The sequence below is a fragment of the Anolis sagrei genome, chromosome 2 (genome assembly GCF_037176765.1).
Source record: "Anolis sagrei isolate rAnoSag1 chromosome 2, rAnoSag1.mat, whole genome shotgun sequence".
Taxonomy (NCBI): domain Eukaryota; kingdom Metazoa; phylum Chordata; class Lepidosauria; order Squamata; family Dactyloidae; genus Anolis; species Anolis sagrei.
In genome coordinates this window covers 120,635,036-120,656,058 of record NC_090022.1, presented here as the reverse complement: position 1 = coordinate 120,656,058, position 21,023 = coordinate 120,635,036, and the positions used below count along the sequence as shown (strand labels likewise).

General features: G+C 39.3%; 1 protein-coding gene across 8 annotated transcripts in view; it reads left to right on the top strand.

The window, feature by feature from the left end:
- Positions 1-21,023, top strand: part of TNRC6C (trinucleotide repeat containing adaptor 6C) — a 539,926-nt gene that overhangs the window by 513,875 nt on the left and 5,028 nt on the right. For 6 of the 8 annotated variants that reach the window (XM_060764575.2, XM_060764576.2, XM_060764574.2 and 3 more), the window contains 9 exons: positions 413-496; positions 775-1,006; positions 2,285-2,452; positions 3,651-3,842; positions 4,215-4,358; positions 11,684-11,800; positions 16,200-16,394; positions 19,645-19,715; positions 20,808-20,947. In XM_060764575.2, the coding sequence (XP_060620558.2) occupies positions 413-496; positions 775-1,006; positions 2,285-2,452; positions 3,651-3,842; positions 4,215-4,358; positions 11,684-11,800; positions 16,200-16,394; positions 19,645-19,715; positions 20,808-20,947 (1,343 nt within the window). The remainder of the gene's footprint in view (positions 1-412; positions 497-774; positions 1,007-2,284; positions 2,453-3,650; positions 3,843-4,214; positions 4,359-11,683; positions 11,801-16,199; positions 16,395-19,644; positions 19,716-20,807; positions 20,948-21,023) is intronic. The other 2 variants (XM_060764577.2, XM_060764579.2) reach the window with 1 other exon arrangement.

Sequence of the window (21,023 nt, the reverse complement as noted above, 5' to 3'; positions counted from 1 at the left end):
AAGCATGCTAATTAGAATTTTCAAGGCTTCATTTCCAAAAGTTGCAAGTGCTGGTGATGACAGACAAGGCCAAAGACAAGCAGAGGATACCCTGCAATCTAGAGATTTCTTTCTTCTGCTTTACCTTTTTCAATAGTCATGTTTGATTGATAGTACCTTTTTCTTCTGCTTTTCCACATTCCATTTTAAATAACCTTACTTGGCCACCTAATTTTGCAACCCATGTTTGACCAGATTTCTGTCTCTGGGTCTACTCCATGCAATTATTAACATCAAGATTGATGAACCACCATTTGGTGGGTGAAAATTTAATCAATATACTTGTTTCATGCCCTCATTTCATGTGACCCCCATGTTTGTAGTAGGCCTTCTTACTTTCTGACCTTTGGTTTCCTGTATTTCTAATTTGCAGGCATACCAACGTTTACAAATCCAGCAGCAGATGTTACAGGCTCAGCGTAATGTTTCCGGACCCATCAGACAACAGGAGCAGCAAGTAGGTTTAACATATTGTCTCAGTGCCAGATATCTAGTATGTTAACTGAAAAAGATTATACATGAAGTTGACCCATTTGTGGTATATGCTTCCACACAGAGAGGAATCCCTATGAAAGGTGACAGGTTTCAGCATCCTTTTTTTCCATCATATATGGGATGCAGCTAATGCTTTGTGAAGTGAGGTCCCTGCCTATTGGGTGGGTCAAGATCACAAGTGAGACTTTTTCCTTGCATTGAAAATTCATTGACTTCATGTTAATTTTATCTCATTGCCAGGTTGCACGTACAATCAATAACATGCAGCAGCAGATCCAGCAGCACCAGCGCCAGCTGGCCCAGGCCCTGCTTATGAAGCAGCAGCCACCCCCTCCGCATCTATCTTTGCACCCCTCTGCAGGCAAATCAGCCATGGATAACTTTTCACCCCATCCCCAGGCTCCTGGCCTTTCTGACCTGCAGACCAAAGAGCAACAGTCTTCACCGAACACCTTTGCTCCTTATCCCCTTGGTATGTCCAGTTTCATAAACCTCAGATCTAAAACAAGACAGATAATGTGTAATAATGTTACTTTATTCTTTTTGTTGCCTCTACAATGTTTTCATTTCCTTAATAATAATAATAATTATTATTATTATTATTATTATTTTATTTCTTACCCGTCTTTCATCGTGACTCAAGGCAGGTTAGAACATAGTTAAAACACATATCATTGTAAACATTTCAATGTCATTGATGTTCTCATACTGTCAATGTCCTACATGTAACAACCACATTAAAAACAGGATAATATTACAGGTAAAATGCTGTGAGAATTTAACTAAATATATCTCCTTTCAGGTAGAACTCTCTGGCAAAGGCTTTTCTTTATATGTGACATTTCTAGTCTGATTTCATTCCTTGTATAAGGAATAGATACAGGTTTTGGTCACCTTGCTGTTGTATGTTCCACCACCTAGAGAGATTAAATTGTTGTATCTTTTTAGTAATAGGTCCCAAGTTATAAATGTCCGTTCATACCAATACCTTGTTGGCCCTTTTATGTATTATTATGAGTCACACATGCATAGATTTTCCATAAGTGCCACCAAAATATTGTATAACAAATAAAAGCAATAATGTTTACAAACAATAAAAATTACCATCTGCAAGATGAAAGGTCCCGGTAAACGAGTTGTATTTTAGCTCCTTTCCAGAGAACTTGAAAGAATAGAAACAAATTGAAGGGAGAGCACTTCGCAGTCTTGGGACAATGCAAGGGACAGCCCTTTCACATGTGTCTGACAGATGTGCCTCTGTCAGTGGTAGTGTTCTATTAAGGGCCTCTCTTGACTTGTTCACAGTGAGACAGGTGGTCCTTCAGGCCACAAACCATTGAAAGCGTTAAAGCAGTGGTTCTTAGCCTTTGGTCCTCCAGGTGTTTTGGACTTCAACTCCCAGAAATCCCAGCCAGCTTACGAACCGTTAGTAACTGTTTGAGCTGAAGTCCAAAACACCTGGAGGAGCAAAGGCTAAGAACTACTGCTTTAAAAGAGAAACCTAGTGCCTGGAAAAAGGTTGAAAACTAGATCTTTCAATCTGGCAGTGAAGAGTGAGATTGGACCAGTTGGTAGCCTAGCTGTCACATCTTATACACACTAGGTCAGAAGGCCATCAAGACATTGCTAGATGCCTGTACTTCCCTGATGCCAGAAAATGAAAGCCAGACAAGTGACAATTGATTACGAAGGTAAAGTGTAATAAAACCAGGAACAAAGTTTGTTTTACAGCTTGTCTGCTTTCTCTTAGCTGGACTGAACCCAAACATGAATGTAAACAGCATGGACATTCCTGGTGGTTTGTCAGTGAAGGATACTTCTCAGTCCCAATCTCGCCTTCCTCAGTGGACACACCCCAACTCAATGGATAGTCTCTCCAGCGCTGCTTCTCCACTTGACCAGAACCCTAGCAAGCACGGTAGGTGTATTTCTTGCAGTGGTTAGTTTTGTGGCAAGACACCTCCTTTTATAACTTTTTTTCCTAGATGGTTTCCTAGATGCAGAATACATTTTCAAAATATGCACTAAAATGTAAAATACACCCAAACTCATATATGGAAGAAACCATATATGAATATGCAGTATTCTGCCAGAATGAGTACCAAGGAAGAGCCTGGTAAATTGATAGTTTTCCAATGGGTACCTTTATGTTTGGAGAGTTGGCCAGGAAGACCTTTGCACAATTAAAACTTGTGCACCAACTACCCTCTTTCCTTGGGTAGCCAGATCTGTACACAGTAGTACACACCTTAGTTACATCCTATCTGGATTACGGTAATGCATGCTACATGGAGCTACCTCTAAAGAGTGCTCAGAAACTTCAGCTGGTCCAAAGAGCTGCAGCCAGGTTGCTCACTGGAGCAGCTACAGGGAGCAGATAATCCCCCCCCCTCCCCGCCCCCTGAAGCAACTCCACTGGCTGCCAGTCTGTTTCCGGGCACAGTTCAAAGTGCTGGTTATTACCTTTAAAGCCCTAGACAGTTCAGGTCCAGGTTATTTAACCTACTGCATCCCCTTGTAAGAACCTGCCCAGGCTCTGAGATCTTCAGGAGAGGCCCTTCTCTCAGTCCCACCTCCATCTCAAGCTCTGTGGGTGGGAACTGAGTGTGCCTTCCTTCTCAGTGGCTGCCCCTCAACTCTGGAACTCCCTGCCCAGGAAAGCCAGCCCCCTCCCTGCTATCCTTCTGGTGGCAGGTAAAATCTATTTATTCAGAAGTCTTTTAAAGTAGAAGGTTTTTAAGATCATCAGGGGCTGCTGTGTTTTTATATGCTTTTATGGTTTTAACCTGAATTGTTTTTAATATTAATGAGGTTTAATACTGCTTTAATATTTGTATATTTTAAGTTGTATTGTAATGCTTTTTATTATGAGTCACTTTGAGTCTCTGTATGGAGAGAAAAAGTGGAATATAAATAATAATAATAATAATAATAATAATAATAGGATTACACCTTGATCTATTAAGAATGTCTGTTCCCTTCCTGTTTTTCATTTAACTATTCTAAATCACAACTAAGTTGTATCCCAATGAAACAGTTAATGATATCCAAAAGCCTTAAGGGATTACGCTGTTTTTAATCTTGTCCTCTCTTCCCACACTCCTTCCTTATTCTAGGTGCTATCCCTGGAGGTCTGAGTATTGGCCCTCCAGGAAAGTCGTCCATGGAAGACTCTTACGGGCGATATGATCTGATTCAAAACAACGAGTCACCAGCCAGTCCTCCTGTAGCCGTTCCTCACAGCTGGTCACGTGCCAAATCTGATAATGATAAAATCTCCAATGGCTCCAGCATCAACTGGCCACCAGGTAATGGAGTACAGTATGTTCAAAATCCATAGATCTAAAGGAATCTATACTTAACAGATGACACCAGCTCAGTCTAGCTGTAGACTAGCATAAGATGAAAGCAGGAGAAATCAGAGCTCCTTTTTTCACATTATTGTTATTAACACTGAATTCATGCAAACACAAAAGTTTTATTGTGATCTTAGCAGGGTTTAAAAGAATCCAGTTCAATATTAAGATAAACTAGCCCTAAGCTAGGTAGAAAAATCCACCCCTGAGCCCATCCATAGACCAGATTTCATTGCTCTTCCATCATCATGCAATTGGACCTTTTCCCCACTCAGATGAATATTGGGAAAAGATATGATTTTTTTTCTTATTTTTTCCAAGCAGAATTTCACCCTGGAGTACCATGGAAAGGATTGCAGAACATTGACCCTGAGAATGATCCTGATGTTACACCTGGAAGTGTTCCAACAGGGCCTACTATTAACACCACCATACAGGATGTTAATCGCTATCTACTCAAGAGTGGAGGTAGAGGACCAGTCATATGTCCTGTTATACTTACTGTTCCCATCCTTGTTCTTCAACTTCTGTGTTTCACCTTTGCTGAAAGACAGCCATCGCATATGCATATTTCCCTTGACTTTTTGTGTGTTTTTAAAAACCAAAAACAAAACAGTCGGCTTTAAAGGGTGCAAGTTAAATGAGGGTAATTGACTCAAAAGAGGCTATGTTTCCACTTTCCCTGACTTTTTTTCACTTATGAGATTAAACAATCTAAATAGGGGGGGGGGGGGAGTCTCTCCCTTCAAACTTGCAGCCTCCTAGTTCTGAATTTGGTGTTGCTTTTTCAGGTTATCTGGAGAGACATACAAATGACTAAATGCCATGTCTGCTGTGTGGCTGAAAAGTCAGAATGGATATCCTGTCTGACATTTTGCTTTCTTTAAGATTCTTCAATAAAGGCAGAATTCAAGATCATTCTTTTCCCTCTGTAGATTTTTCCATCTGTGAAAAGTATTTTGACAAAATATGTTTAACATATTTGCTAGACAGAACTCTGTCATTCTTGGACTTCAGTTAGGTTTTCCTTCTCACTTTCTCTTCCTCTGTGTTATAGCTTTGAAGTCAGAATACCAGATACCAGTAATTGCGTTGATATAAATCTTGACATTTGGTGTCATGTACGATGAGAAAATGTGCTGTCCCACCAGTAAACCTTTAGCTAATACTGCGAAATGTTATTCCACGCCTCTTGATCTGAGCTTCTTCAAATGCCACTCCAAATAGATTCTGTGGCAGAGAAAACAAGAACAAGCTAAACCCAGTTGACTTATTTTGAAAAAAACTTAAGCTCTTTGACGCAAGTCTATCAGCAACAGTAGTTACTGGAATGCAGTTGTGCAATAGTTCAAGTAATTTGTTTGGCCTTGTACTCATTTACCACTACACTTTCCATCTTTAGGGAGAATTGTGAAGCAGGTCTGCCCTGAGAGATGTTGTATGTTTGTTGATTGGAATGAACATTTGTTCAGCTAGAATGCTGCCATAAAGTATCCTCTGCTCAAGGTTAAATTTCATTTATCTGTGTGGATTGTTATATCAGGTATTTGCAGGTTAAGGAAATACATTGGAACATTTATGATGCAAAATATGATTATATTTACATAATATTTTATAAAAATTAACAATAATAGATTATTCTTCAATACGAGAACGATAGTAGTGTATCTTTTTTTCTTGCATGTATGTTCTGTGATACCTTTCCTTCTGCTGATCCAACATATCCCTATACAACTACTTTTAGATCCTTTCTTGTTGGCCACTCTTGGAAAATTCCAAATACTTTTTCTTTTATTCTTTCTTTGTGGGGGCATCTAAAGAAACAGTGGGCAACTTCCAGTATTTGGTAGGTCACATCTGACCCTCCTGAAGCCACAAAGAGCCATATTGCCTACTGTCACTCTTCACATGTCTTCTCTCCAAAAAACAATTGTCCAAAAATACCCCAGTCTCATGCTCTGGTGGACACATTTCCAACTATTGCTGGTGCCCCATCTCAGTTTAGAATTCTATGAGGCTTTAAAAAGCCAAGAATGAAGCAAAATGCCCTGCCCTGCCTCCTGACAGGAGCTATTGACTTGTTTTGGCAAAACATGTAAACGGTGAGAGGTGCAAGTAGTTTGAAGCCTGTGAGGCCCATGGGCTTCAGTGTGTGCTTTAGCAGCTGTGGAAACATGCAACTGCCATAAGTTTGAAAGTATTTTTCTTTTATGTGAAAAGAAGCTTTTTCTTTGTTTGGATGTGTTGGGAGCAATTTTCATCAGGAAAATATGTCCTTCCCCATTGCTTCAAACCCTGTTGGGTTCATAAAACCAGCACATTCTGGGACTGCTATTACAACTTTTTTAAAAGTTGAGGATGAAGATCCTGAGATTTCTTTACTGTGGGCATATACATTTCACTATTACAACAGTTTGAGTTGCTACTAGTCAATTTCTGGAAATAATTCAAGATGTTTGTTATGAACTCTTAAAACTGCACACGTTTTGGGGTTAGGCTATTAGAAATATGGCCTTCTCCCATATGAGCTATCCTGGACTTTAAAACATATAGCAGAGGTTTTTCTTTAGTATGCTATTCTTTTACGTACATCTGGTGTTATGGTGTGATCAAGGCAATTTTCAGTTAGTTACAGACTCTGGAACTTCTTGCCAATGAAGGCCAGACAAGTTTAATCTTTGCTGTGTTCTAATGAATAAAGAACAGAGTGAAAGAGGTGAATCTCACAAATGGGAGTGCAGAGAGATCTGTGGATTGGAAAGAGCAGAAAACTAGATTATAATGAAACTTGTGAGCTAGAGAAAGAAAAGTGGGAATGGAAAGTATAAAACGTCTTGCAATGGAGGAGGAAGTATGTTGTGAAATGACTAGGAAAAAGCTGAGAAAACATAAGTAGATAAAAAAGTTGGATACATTATTGGGTGTGATACAAAGAGAATGCAGAAAGAAAAAGTTGAGAATTGATTAAAAGGAAGCAAAATTTAAAAGAAATCAAAAGATGCTTTCTTGTAGTTAACTGTACAATATATTTGTTTTGATTTCATTTTTAAAAAGCAACCTCAGTTTATATTGATATCAAAATCTGGAAAAAATAATTAACAGTTGCTTTCAAATTATGGTTTCAAGTTACAGCTGTGTTGTAAAAGGAAAGTGATAATTTTATATGAAGGCTGGAATTCAGTAGAATCTGTCTAGAGCAGAGTTCCATGTCACCTGGAGGGATGGGAAGAAAGAGAAGGAGAACATTCTACGCATTAGTGTAGAGGCCACACAGGAAACGACATCCCTCCTAAATCCACTACTGGAGCTCCTTCCCTCCGAGGAAGGCCCCAGTTGGACCTTGGCTGTAGAGTTCATTATATAAATCAGAAAAAAGTGGGCCTATTTGTTTCTATTGCATGTCCAAATGTACCATTCAGGTATCCAAAACTGACATTGGTACGAAATAAACAGGTCTGCATAAGTATTTCAGATTTGTACAATGAAGTTGTCTTATAATTATTGCCAGATTTGATATATCATATCTTGATACTTCCAGTAGTTTCTTGTATCCTATGCTGATTTCATTCTCCATTTTTCCAAACAGTAGTTTTCTCTGATGTTCCAGTAATGCCAAGCATGTTTACTAAAACTTCCCTTGTTGAGTACCTATGCATCACATGGGGATACTGCTTATGCATCACATGGAAATAGTTGTGGTTATCTCTATGTGTATAGGCCCAAAGCTTTAAAATAACATTCCTCTTGAATATTTCATCAGAGCTGTACAAAGTCTGCTTACTAATTTAACATGAAGCACTCCTAGGGCTCTGAGGAATTATTGTGGATCAGACTGTACATCTTAAATCAAGGAATCTTGAACATCTTTGATTATGTATTGTTCTTAAAGGACATACTTTAAAAATTACTTTCTCTCTATTTTGAATGCATAATTGGTGTTAGTACAGTTAAGGAAATTGTTTTACCTTTGCAGTATTGTTTTCCTCATTCATGAGGATATCTTTCTTCTTACACCATAATTCCAGCTATGCTTTATCTATCTTTCACATGCGTAGAAACGTGAAATCTCTGCTAGGAATACAAAAATATACTATAAATTTAGTATTATTCATTTTTCAACAGATGGCATAACAGGTCATCCCAACCCTTTAAAAATGGGATCATTCTTTATAATGGCAAGTGAAAATAAGCCAGTTGCATAAGTTGTCATTTGAAGCTAATTTTTCTAACTAACTTTACACTAACTAGTCAATAGTTAAGGTTAGCCAATAGGTTGAAACCAGTAGGATTCAAGAAAACAGTAATTATGGTAGAATGGCCTGCTAATTTCCAAAAAGCATGGGTGCCATTACACTGTGACAATCATATGTTTAGGATTGTTTGAGTACCCTAAACATTGGTTTTATGCAACTTTAGTCCTTCACCTTGCTTCTATGAGAGCTAAAGGGGAAGGAGAAGAATGCATTACCACGTGTCTAGAATCACTTTCTCAGTCTTCAGCCTACCTGAATGAAGCTTCTACTCATATTTGTTTCGACATGAGCACAGACCTCCATGTGATTGAGAGCTCTGATAAAGTAGTTGCCATGGAAGCTTTTACTCCAGTTCATGGGTAGAATCTTTTTCAGACCTTATTACTCAGACATGGATGTTAGAGGTGGGATTTGTATGCCCAACTTAATGCCACCATTCTTTTAGCCCTTCTGTGAACAAGCTTAATGCCTACACAAGGCAATGGTCATTGCCTTAACTGATTTCTTAGTACCATGGGTAGTAAAGTCTACATGAGCAAGGAACATAGAAAAACCTAGGTAGGATGGTATTGTGTAGATCCATAGCACCTGTAAGAGCAATTTTCAATTACAATTAATGTCATGATGTACATTTTACTCCTGCTCTGAAATAACAAGAGTCTAAGTATATAGTGTCCATTTATAGATCTGAACTTTTCATTGATGTTGTTTATACTTACTTACTTATTTATTTATTTCAAGCATTTGTTACCCCATCCTTCTCATCCTCAAGGGGGGGACTCGGGGTGGCTTTATAATAGGCAATCATTAGATGCTGAACATCAAATCCAACAATCATAATTAAACAACAGTTAAAAACATTTATAAGCATTTAAAATTTTTAAAATTCCACCAGTTTAAAATCATGATCCAGGATCAGTCCATTGCCAGTCGCATAGGTTATTATTCAATCACTGTCTCTATTGCTCAGAAGCCAGGTTTTCAGGGTTTTTTGAAAGGCCAGGAGGGAGGGGGCAGATCTGATATCATTTGGGAGGAAGTTCCACAGCCAGGGAGCCACCACTGAGAAGGCCCTGTCTCTTGTCCCCACCAGTCGTGCTTGCAAGGGTGGTGGGACCGAGAGCAGGGCCTCCCCCAATTATCTTAAACTTCTCAGTGGTTTGTAGAGGGAGATACGTTCCAACAGGTAAACTGGACCGGAACCATTTAGGGCTTTATAGGCTTAAGTCAGCACTTTGAATTATCCCCGGTAACAAATTGTTAGCCAGTGGAGCTGACTTAACAGGGGGGTTGCATGCACTCTGTACCCGCTCCGGTGAGCAATCTGGCTACTGTTCGTTGGACTTCAGAGCAGTCCGAGCAGTCTTCAGAGGCAACCCCATGTACAGTACATTGCAGTAATCTATACGGGATGTAACAAGACTACCCCGGCCAAGTCAGACTTCCCAAGGAACGGGCACAGCTGGTGCACAAGTTTTAATTGTGCAAAAGCTTCCCTAGTCACCACCGAGACCTGGGGTTCCAGGCTAGCAGTGAGTCTAGGATCACTCCCAAACTGCAAACCTGTGTCTTCAGGAGAATGTAACCCCATCCAACGCAGGCTGTAACCCTATTCCCTGTTGGCCCTTATGACTGACTAGGAGTACCTCTGTCTTGTCTGGATTCAATTTCAATTTGTTAGCCCTCATCCAGACCGACACAGCTGCCAAGCACCAGTTCAGGACCTGAACAGCCTCCTTAGGAGCAGATGGAAAGAAGTGACAGAGTTGAACATCATCTGCGTACAGATAGCATCCAACCTCACAACTCCGGATGATCTCTTCCAGCAGCTTCATGTAAATGTTAAATAGCATGAGGGACAGCATTGATCTTCGGGACCCCACAGACACTTATTCAGGTGTCTGAAGTCTAGATATTCTGTTGACAAAAAATTAATTATATTTTCAGTACAGTTGTAGTCATCTCAAGTTTTCAGTTTTGTCATATTAGTAGTCCCCTTTTACCCTGTGGGTGCAGCACTCACATGCAGAAGGTTATTGTAGTAATAGCATAGACCACCTTTCCCCATCTGCTCTGGCAACACAGTGACATCTATGCAGACAGCAGGATGAGACAGGGGGTGAGGATGGACATCTATATATATCCCCATATGTTCCCATCTAGCAATACTGTGCACAAAGACAGATGAATGACTTGGAATATCACAAGGGACCTTGATGTTTCATTTCTACTAATGTCACTTCATACTGCCTGTTAATTTGTTGTGTTTGGACAAAATAAAGCCTCTAGAGCTGTATTGACATCTGTTGTATATTGGTGTTTCTCCCATAAAGTATGTGGGCCATGACCTATACTTTCTGTGGAAATTCTGGGAGATAAGATTGTACACATGATTGAGACACCTTGCAGCAAAGCATCTACTGAAGTGTGACTTCATAATCAGAATGAACATATTCACATAACAATGGAGCACAAGCAAACAAATATCTCAAATGAAAGTATTTGTTTCACACAAATGGATGAGTTCATATGATTTGCAACCAATACTTTTGCGTACAAACCTAGCAAGGTCAGTGGTTATTTGTTCTACCATAGGTGGAAAATTGGATAGTTCCTTAGTTTTTTAGGATTAACCTTTTCCACTATAAAGAAACATCGTGTTACATTTTGGTTGGATTACTGCAGCTTTTTCCCCATCAGATTATTTAAGTGTACATTATATATGCCACTCTGAAGATATGGGCAGAACATCCATATCGAAGCAGATTAAAAAAAATTGCATTCTGTGACTTTATTTAACAAACATTACAATAAAAAGTATATTTCCAGAAAGGTTCTGGCCACCTGACCATCCTGGTGATAGATGCTATTCAACAGTCGTAGTCTCATGGCAACCACATAATGGTAGCTGAACATATGATTTAGCACTCAGCTTCCAGTGCAAGTACAAGTTGGCACATTGTCTCCTTGCAGCATTGTAACCTTAGCCTTTCCATATGGTTCAACTTCAGGCACTACCATTGCTCTCACACATCATTTTCAACATCATTTTACATGGCAAAGTTACAGGATTGTGAAGGATGTGGGATTGATTAATGTGACAATCATAAGGATTCTAGAAAGCAGGTAGATGAAGATGGGCTTTATCGTCTATTTTGCCTTGCCTAGAATGTTTCTTTGACCCTCAACAGCAACAGTACTTGATACAGCTACATTTTCATGTACATTTTTCAATCACCACTCATCTATCCTGAATGTAGTGGCAATAAATATCACCTTTTGGAGTTTGGAAAAGTTAAGGAAACTTACTGTGTTCTGCACTTCCTCTGTTCTCTCTGTATTCTCCTTTATGTACACTAGGTTCTCCTGCTTCAGGTCATACTTCCTCTAACATTTCATTCATAGACTTTAAAGGCCAGGCTGGGTTGGCATCTTATCTTGCATGGTTTCTGTTTGCACATGGTGGTGTTAGAATTGCGTATGCTACAGTAGATGCCATTCTGCCCATCTTTCTTAGTTGCTTCTTTGCTGGTTCTGCAGGGTCATCCCCAACATCATCTCAGAATGCCACGCTGCCTTCATCGAGTGCCTGGCCACTTAGTGCCTCCGGCTACAGTAGCTCTTTCAGCAGCATTGCATCCGCACCTAGCATTGCAGGTACGACCAATGGCCTTTCTACTTAGAGTCCGTCTTTGCCCACAAAGAGGGGGTTGTCTGCAAAGCCCTCTCTGTTCTTTGTGGTGATGATGGTAATTCAGATGTGCCACCTGTCTTTGCATATTGTGCTCTATCAATAAAACAACTGTCCTAGGAATTTATTGATGGTTAATATGTAATAGAACTGGAAACATAAGATACTACATACCATTTCAAAATAAGAAATACAACTTGGAGACAATTCTAATGGTTTGGAGTCTGTTGAACTACCCTCCTCCCCCTTCAAAAATAAAAAGTATGTAACTAGTAGGGGTGTATGAAGTGGCATAAATCCATTCTGTTTTCACTCTGTTCTTGTTTTGAATTTTCGATGTGATGTCCCATTTCCCTCATTCCGTTTTTAGGAAGCTTCTTCCTGAAACAGAAACAGAACTCCAGATCCCAAATTACAAATCCAAACGGCCCCCCTTCTAATCTCCTGGAATCTTCCCAGAAACAGAATTTTGGGGGGGGGGGGGGGGGGGCACCCAAAATTCAAAACAAAAACAGAATGGATTTCTATCATTTTGCACACCTCTAGTAACTAGAGCTGACCTGTTTGCTTTTAACAGCTGAGCAGAATAACTTGCATTGCTTGTTTGGCATTAGTTCTTTAGAAGCATATTCTTGCATCATACTTGCCTTTAAATTTGAAGTAGGGATGGGTCAAAGGTCTCAGAATGTCCCTGTAAACCCCTCCCTCCACAGCTGCCTGAAAGAATTTAATGCGGTTACTATAAAGATTTGAAGAAGACTTTGTGGTTGCCTTCAATTGCAGGTGTTTTCTACAAATGTTCAGCCTGACTTGCTTACAGAATTCTCTTCGGGGCCTCTTTAGTTCACAAAGAAATGAAGGATGTTTTTAAAGTAGCTTGGGCATAGGAACATTTGCAGGTGTTCCTGCGCTAGCCCTGTCATATTAGGTCTACAATGATGGGGTACAAACCTGCATAGAATTATTACATAACTTACTTTGTTGGAAATGGGTTTATTAGCAAGACCAAAGTGCTTCCTCTTCCTCCTCTTCCCAGCTTTGACTATTCGTCTCAACAAATATTTTTGTGGAAGTGAACAGTATGGCCCCTGTCACCCTTCACATAGTTGAGCATTTATTGCCCAGTTCTGCGCATACTTAGTAGTTTTCCAGATGCTGACAGCCATGCTTAAAGCCTTGCAGCCGCACTGTTAATGTGTGGGAATATAAAGTAGTCTAGGGCTGAAGATAGGTGTACAGAAGCTGGAAGTAGGATTTGATTGTGTGATGTGCCTTTTGCCCATTCCTAAACAAGGACTCTTGACCATCCTTTTGTGATGAGAAAAAACTTTGCATTGTACAATAAGGTTAGGTTCCAAAGAATAAATAGGTGACATGTTCAGAGGCAACCTAAAGCTTTGCAGCATTTGAGACTAAAAGACTAGTCAAATTCCTTGCCTTGTCATATCTTCTCCACAAGCTGGGGTAGGAATAAACATAGAAACTCTTGACGTCATTTACATGAGGTTCCTGAGAAGAGATAGATGGTTATATCAGGAGCCCTACACAAAATGTGGGAGATGTCCTATAGAATGCATTGAACAGAAAAAGATAACATGCAGAACCCACAGGAAAAATGAACCTCTTGTTTATTCTGCTTTTCTATCTTCTCCTCTTCAATACTGGAGTTTAATAGCTGTGGGAAGGTTTTATTTCAAGGCAGAGATAGCAGTGTGAGGGTGGGCAGGATATTCAAAGAGAAGTTGTGTCACTTTGTAATTTCTTAGTCTACTGTCTGAGACCTCATTAGACTACAAATAAAAAGTAACTTAGATTTTACAAGTTGCCTATCAATGTTGTGCTTTCACTATAATTATTTTTAAATGTTTAAATGTTTGATCTGTTAAAAGTAATGCTGTTAATGTTGAATCATAATAACCTACATTAGTTAGATCTTATAAACGTGATGTCTAACAGAGCTATAATCAAAATATCAATATGCTGCCATGATGCTGTTTTATTTTAGTCTTCAGTCTAAAGGAGGGCATTGGGTTTCTCACTGCTCAAAATAGAAAGGAACGTGGAACTCCTTCTCTACTGCCTACAAATGGTCTACCATTGGATCTGATCTTTTTCATGCTCATCTAAAATATAAATATTTTAGCGCTTCTTATTCCTTTTCGAGTCACCTTGTGCCCCTACATTTGCGATCTCTGATAGAGCAATATATAACACCACCACCATAAGTGGCAGCAGGTTTAGATGACCTGATCAATCATTCTAGTAACACTGAATTGTTTAGTTTATCTGATTTAGCAGTTCTACCTTGATATCTGAAAATTACAGTGAAATTCTCTATCTTCCTTTTGTTCTTTTGATTGCTTTTTTACTTCACACTACCTGAAATCTAAAAGGCATGCTTGCAGCTAATTATACTTTATTTCAGTACAACCTCACTCACCCACACTCCTCTATTGTGGGAATTTGATCAGGAAAGAGGTGCTTACATAGGTCAAAACATAACATAACTGGTGGTTTAGGAAACTGTTTCCCAAGCCTAATTTGCTATTAAATGCTCTCTTTCTTTCCTCCCAATTTATCATACATATTATCAATGTAAGTTCTGCATTGGATTCTTTCAGTAAATGCAGTGATATTACAGGTTTTGTATGGACTATTACTTTACTTTCAAATGATATGTGATTCTCTTTAGTATGATGTTCCCCTTCTGCTATTTCCTTTTACATGTACATTGATTTAATAAATAATTGCTAGCATTCAGTTGGTTAATCCTTACTGGAATCAATCAATTAAACAAATTGTTGAATGGTGAGTCAAGACATGGATAGATCCCATTGATTCAATAGGCCTGCTCTGGCCAGGACTAACAACAGGATTTAGGCCATAGTCTGAAATAATTTTTAAAATTTGAATTAGAAGTAGTCGTAATAATAATAGAAGATTGAGTGTTTGGCTCTTAAACTCAATTTGCCAAGTTTTTACCATTTTATCCTTGGATTTCATGCTGCACAAAACTTTGTATGTAGAAAAAGAATGAATTTGGCATCTTGACAACAGGCCGATTAGCTTGACAACAGGCCGGTTAGCTGACTTATCTGTGACATTTATGCAGAGCAAAATGTTTGGTAAGGGAAGGCACTCAACAAAGACATTCCTCCTGCTTTGTGATTCAGACCTTGTAAGGATTTCTTTCTAGTGCATCCTTAGGATTGCAATCTTAGACTGTGTTTGAACCAGCTGTCTTTCTGTGAAAGTGAAATCATTTCAAGGATGGGGTGTTTGTTAGTCATATTTTTCTAACTCACAGTAATTGATGTTCAGATGTGGGTCTTTCAGGTGATATTTGATCGTATGTGTTTCTTGATATTAATGAATTTTCGAATATTTAACAGCAGTGGGCCAACTTATTGAGTTCAAATGTTGTCCATCTTGTCTATCAATAACTGGAAAGCCACATGCTCCCCATCTCTGTTTTAGAATGTCAGGGTTACAAACTAAAATTACATTGATTTTAGTACATTTATGGAAGTAACAAAATGTGAACTCCAGACATAAAGGTTATGCTATGAGGGACCTTTCTGGTGGAAGCTTTGTGTATTAGTGTCAAAGATCTTGCTTCTTCTCCATCACCTGGAAATGACTTGTGACAACCTAAGACAGAAGTGGGCAGGTTTAACAGGTTTGGGGAACAAATTTTGTGCTTCCAGTGGCCACTATAGGTTACACAATGCTGATCTGAATTATGGTTGGCAGATTTAAGTCCACCTCTGGGAAGCTTATAACTGACTTCCTAGGTGACTGCTATTTCAAGAGGAAATCAATAAATTTCTTAGCCCTCCTTTTCTTCATATCATAAATAAAAGTTAAAGAATAAAAATATAAGGACACAAGGCAGTCCTTACCAGCAGCCTGTCTTAACCAGTATCCTTTCCCCCAGTAATTAACTGGAGGCTCTTGCCAGAACTTTTGCATACCTCTCAGAGTCCAAAGAAGAGTGGGGGGGTGGGGGAGAAGACTTTACAGGCTTAATATTTGAAATCTGTAAATAACTGGTTTTATTTTGAAGTAATGTTGCCAGATCACTCTGATCTTACTACTTGTACTTTAGAAATCTTATATGGGGCACTTTTTGTCTAAGCCATGAGATTTTGAAAAATAGCATGGTGTGTGTAGTTGGGGGGGGGGGGGGTTGATGGAATGAAAAGACATGCCAGTTAAAATCAGCAGTGTGTTTATCCATGCTTGCAGAGGAATGCATTGCTCCTATTCTGCTGGTATCAAGATAAGAGGAGAATCTGGGGCTCACATATTGTCCTGAAAGTATATTCTAAAAACTGGTACATGATTTGCATTTCTTTGTTGCAGGTAAATTGTCAGACATCAAGTCAACGTGGTCCTCTGGCCCAATTTCTCACACACAAGCCTCTCTGTCCCATGAACTGTGGAAAGTACCCAGAAACACTACTGCTCCTACAAGACCACCTCCAGGCTTAACAAACACCAAGCCATCATCTACCTGGGGTGCCAGCCCACTGGGTTGGACCAGCTCTTATTCCTCTGGTATTCCTTACTTGTATTTATTTACTTTTTGCAGTTTATTGTTGATATTTCCATTTTTCATTAAGGTTTTTTATGTTAAAAGAAAATATCCACTCCCAAAGAATTAGTATTATGCATCAGTTTGGAAGGTTATTCCAGGGGTGGAAGAATCACAGAATTATTCAGTCATTACAATCCACTCTTCCTGGGTAATGTTCTGTGTGTCAGGTACATTTCTGTGCATGCTACATGAGCTAATTCAGACTAATCTTGGACAGGAATAAGTCTCATTAATCTCAGCAGGATTTCTTTCTAAGTAGATACACTTCTAAGTGCATCTAAGTAGACACAGCAATTGTGGTATAGTAGTTCGAAAGTTGAAGTAGACCCTGAAGACTAGAATTCAAATCCCCACTCAACCATGGAAATCCATTGGATGATGTTGGGCCATTCACACACACTCATCTTCAGAGGAAAGCAAAGGTAAACCATTGAGAACAAATCTCCCCCCAAAAAAGGTTTGGGTTTTTTAAAATTTCAGCAATTTTGTTGATGTTCTGCCAAGCCTAGTGCTAACTGTCTCTTATGCATTGATAATGCCATTTTGTCTACAATAAGGATCAGGAATCAGATAATTGAATTCACAGTTAGGTACATGTAATAATGATAAACTATATTTCCCAAATCACTGCAAGTAACTGAAAGTGGTTATTGGTCCAGCAGAGTACTGGCTTTTTCCTGTCAGATTTCTAGTTGTCTGTTTTTAAGGGGAAAAGAATTTTCAAAACTCAGCCACACTTTAATTCATGAAGTAGCTACAGATGGCTCTTTAAGCATCAATCTGTTCTGTTGGGAGAGGTTGCTAGGTTGCTTGTGTTATAGATGGTGGTTCTGAGAAACTTCAGTATTTATCGAGGATCTGTATAATCTTGCCAGGATCTGTGTTGATCCCCATTATTATTACTTAATGTGAGATCAGTGCATGATGCTTTGAGTAGTAGAAGAGAACAAGTCCTTGTCCCAAAGAATATGCAGTCCCTAAAGTGAAGAAACAGGTGAGGAAGGAGAGACAGTGGAACAAAGGGAGAAGAATACATAAAGATAAATAGTAGTTGATCTTTCCATTTTACATTAAAATAAGTTGTTCATATTTTCTGAGAGAGGCCAAGATATAGTTCACTGTGTTGCTAGTATTTCATTTACTTTCAAGGTAGAACTAAAACATGAAATTAGGAGCAGGAAAAATTCTAATGTAAAATGGACCTGAAGGAGCCATTGCAAGACTTTGGAGATACAGTACATAGAGATTGCAGAGGAGTGCAGTGAGGTGTAAAGCAAGAGAAGGAATAGAAGTTGCAGATGAGAATTTCAGAGATTCAAGCAGTTTGTGATGAGCAATCAGCTAGGAAATTGTGGGGAAATGAAAGGCTGTCATTGCTGAGGCATGGATTTAGGGGAAGGAAGAGCAACTGCATTTCTTTTGTGTGTGGTTTTTTTTTAAAAAAACATGGGTCAAAAATTATTCAGCTGCCATGCACTTTTAGAAAATACCGACAGATACTTGCAAAGTTCCAAATGTCTTTTTATGCAGATCGTCCTTATATCTCTAGCGTACATTGATGCCCAGTACCTGCTATGTCCAGTCAGCTGGAAGAGACAAAAGAACAGTTTCAGCCCATCCTTACACTTTATTCCCAAGATAAAGGCTTTATTATCAATTTTAGCTACTCATGTTTAGCACAACCCTATTTCATACTTACTTCTTCCATAAAATTTATATTATTTATTGTTAGACCAGTAATTTCAGAAATGAGGTGCCCTTTCTGACCTCTGTTAAACATATGCAGTTATCTTTCTTTTATGAGCTCCACCTGGTGGACAAGTAGCAAAGTGTTCAGTTGCAATTTGGTTCAAAAACTTGCAACCTAGTGACTACTGTGACAACTTGTAGATTTTAACCTTTGCATGTCAAAGCAGCCCACTTTGTACTTACAGAGTGGAGCCAATACTGTAAATGGAATGCCTGCTTGAACTTTTAGTGTTTTTACTCAGAATTCTATCATTGCATTTAGTTGCATTAAACTCTTATTGTTTCCCCCCCCAACACTTTAATTTGTGGAGCAGTGCAACACAAAAGAGATTTAACACTAATAGTATAATAATTGCCTGAGTACGTGAGTGTAGGTTGGGCATCTAATGTTGCCTGGAAGGGGAAAAATGAGGTATAAATCTTCAATTGATTTGTTCATGCAATGGATAGTAATTATATAAAAACGAAATGGAAAGATACAGAATGGGGGATGCCTGGCTTGAGAGCAGTACATGTGAAAAAGATCTTGGAGTCCTTGTGGACAACAAGTTAAACATGAGCCAACAATGTGATGTGGCGGCAAAAAAAGCCAACGGGATTTTGGCCTGCATCAATAGGAGCATAGTGTCTAGATCTAGGGAAGTAATGCTACCCCACTATTCTGCTTTGGTTAGACCACACCTGGAATATTGTGTCCAATTCTGGGCACCACAATTCAAGAGAGATGTTGACAAGCTGGAATGTGTCCAGAGGAGGGCGACTAAAATGATCAAGGGTCTGGAGAACAAGGCCTATGAGGAGCGGCTTAAGGAGCTGGGCATGTTTAGCCTGAAGAAGAGAAGGCTGAGAGGAGATATGACAGCCATGTATAAATATGTGAGAGGAAGCCACAGGGAGGAGGGAGCAAGCTTGTTTTCTGCTTCCTTGGAGACTAGGACGCGGAACAATGGCTTCAAACTTCAAGAGAGGAGATTCCATCTGAACATAAGGAAGAACTTCCTGACTGTGAGAGCCGTTCAGCAGTGGAACTCTCTGCCCCAGAGTGTGGTGGAGGCTCCTTCTTTGGAAGCTTTTAAACAGAGGCTGGATGGCCATCTGTCAGGGGTGATTGGAATGCAATATTCCTGCTTCTTGGCAGGAGGTTGGACTGGATGGCCCATGAGGTCTCTTCCAACTCTTTGATGCTATGATTCTATGATTCTAACGACATTTGTTAGGCATATTTATCATAGATGGAACACATGTGCTCTGTTCAGTTCACTCCATGCCTTACACAGCATTCTGCTCTCAAGAAACACTTTTCAGCCATTTACCAAAGCAAACTTGTGCAGCCTTATTTGTTAGAAATCCTTATAGGATCAATTTTCCTCATGTTTGTGTCCTGCATGTTGTCCAGCCTTTGTGCAGTAAGTTGGCCTGGGCTTTTCCTACCCTAATCCTTCTCTTCTTTGTGATCCATAGGCTCAGCCTGGAGTACAGACAGCTCAGGAAGAACAAGTAGCTGGCTGGTTCTCCGTAACCTCACCCCCCAGGTAAGCAGGCCTCTTTGATGAAACCAGCTATGATTTCTGTCTGCTTGTACCTGTAACTTTCAGTATATCGGATGACACTAGCCAAGCACAGCCATTGGAACACCCTTTGTTATTTGGCTTCTCATTGTCTTAAGCAGCAGTTCATTGGATCAGCCAGTTTTAAGGTTTTGTTGGATCAGCTCACTAGAGTTTTTGCTTACAATTTATCAGAATGATACTCCATCAATATCCAAATTAGATGTGAATTCTGGTTTGAGGTGGTCCTGTGGTCCCACATAGTCCTGATATAATAGAATCTTTCTTAGCATAACTATAAAATAAGCATGTCCAGTGAGCACAGAACTGCCTTGAAAAGCAGTTTTTCATAAGTGACACGTATAAGATGGTTCTAACCTGGATATGTCTGGTCAACCATAGCATTAAGAACTTGCACTTCTGTAGTACGACTGTCACAGTGCATACAGTAATCCTTCTGATGACTTTGTGTAGTGCTGTACATGGAAGGAATAAGAACAAATCCTTAAGACATTCACAAATCTATTTTTCAGTGTCAAAATGAACAAGGAATGCTGCAGTTCTCTGAAGTAGTTAAATACATGAGCATACAAGAGGGTTCGACTCCTTCGGTTGCTCATAAGCTCTTCTACTAGTGTCAGATGCCATAGACCCAGTTGGAGAAAGGGTAAAATTAAGTTTGGTAAGCCTGAAACAAAACTAGCAAAGTTCTCTTTCATTATCATCTCTAGAAGATTTAAAGGACTTTGCCCAAACTTTGCAGCTTGATCATATTTTAACTGATATGGAGGAGAAGAAGAGAAAGTTAAAATTCTTACTATATTCAACCTCCTGAGAAAAAAAGGGCACAATAAGCTTTTTGTTAAAAAGAAAAATGACACAATTCTACAGCCTATAAAATTAATGATCACATGAAATAAAATACACCACCATTCCTGACCCAATATACTTAGCTGTGCCAACATTATTTTTTAAATCAAGGATACTATTTGAATTTCTCAAAATACTAATGCAGGTAATAATGACCGGGACCAGGGAGAGAAAATCACCCTAAAATTTGTTTTCTCCTACTATTAGATTGATGGGTCTACACTGCGTACTCTGTGCTTGCAGCATGGTCCTCTTATTACATTCCATCTGAACCTGACTCAAGGGAATGCTGTGGTCCGATACAGTTCCAAGGAAGAAGCAGCGAAGGCCCAGAAGTCTCTGCATATGTATGCAATTTTTTTCCTGTGATTCAAGTGTGATCTAATTCATTATTATACTATGTCTGTAATAATTTACAACAAG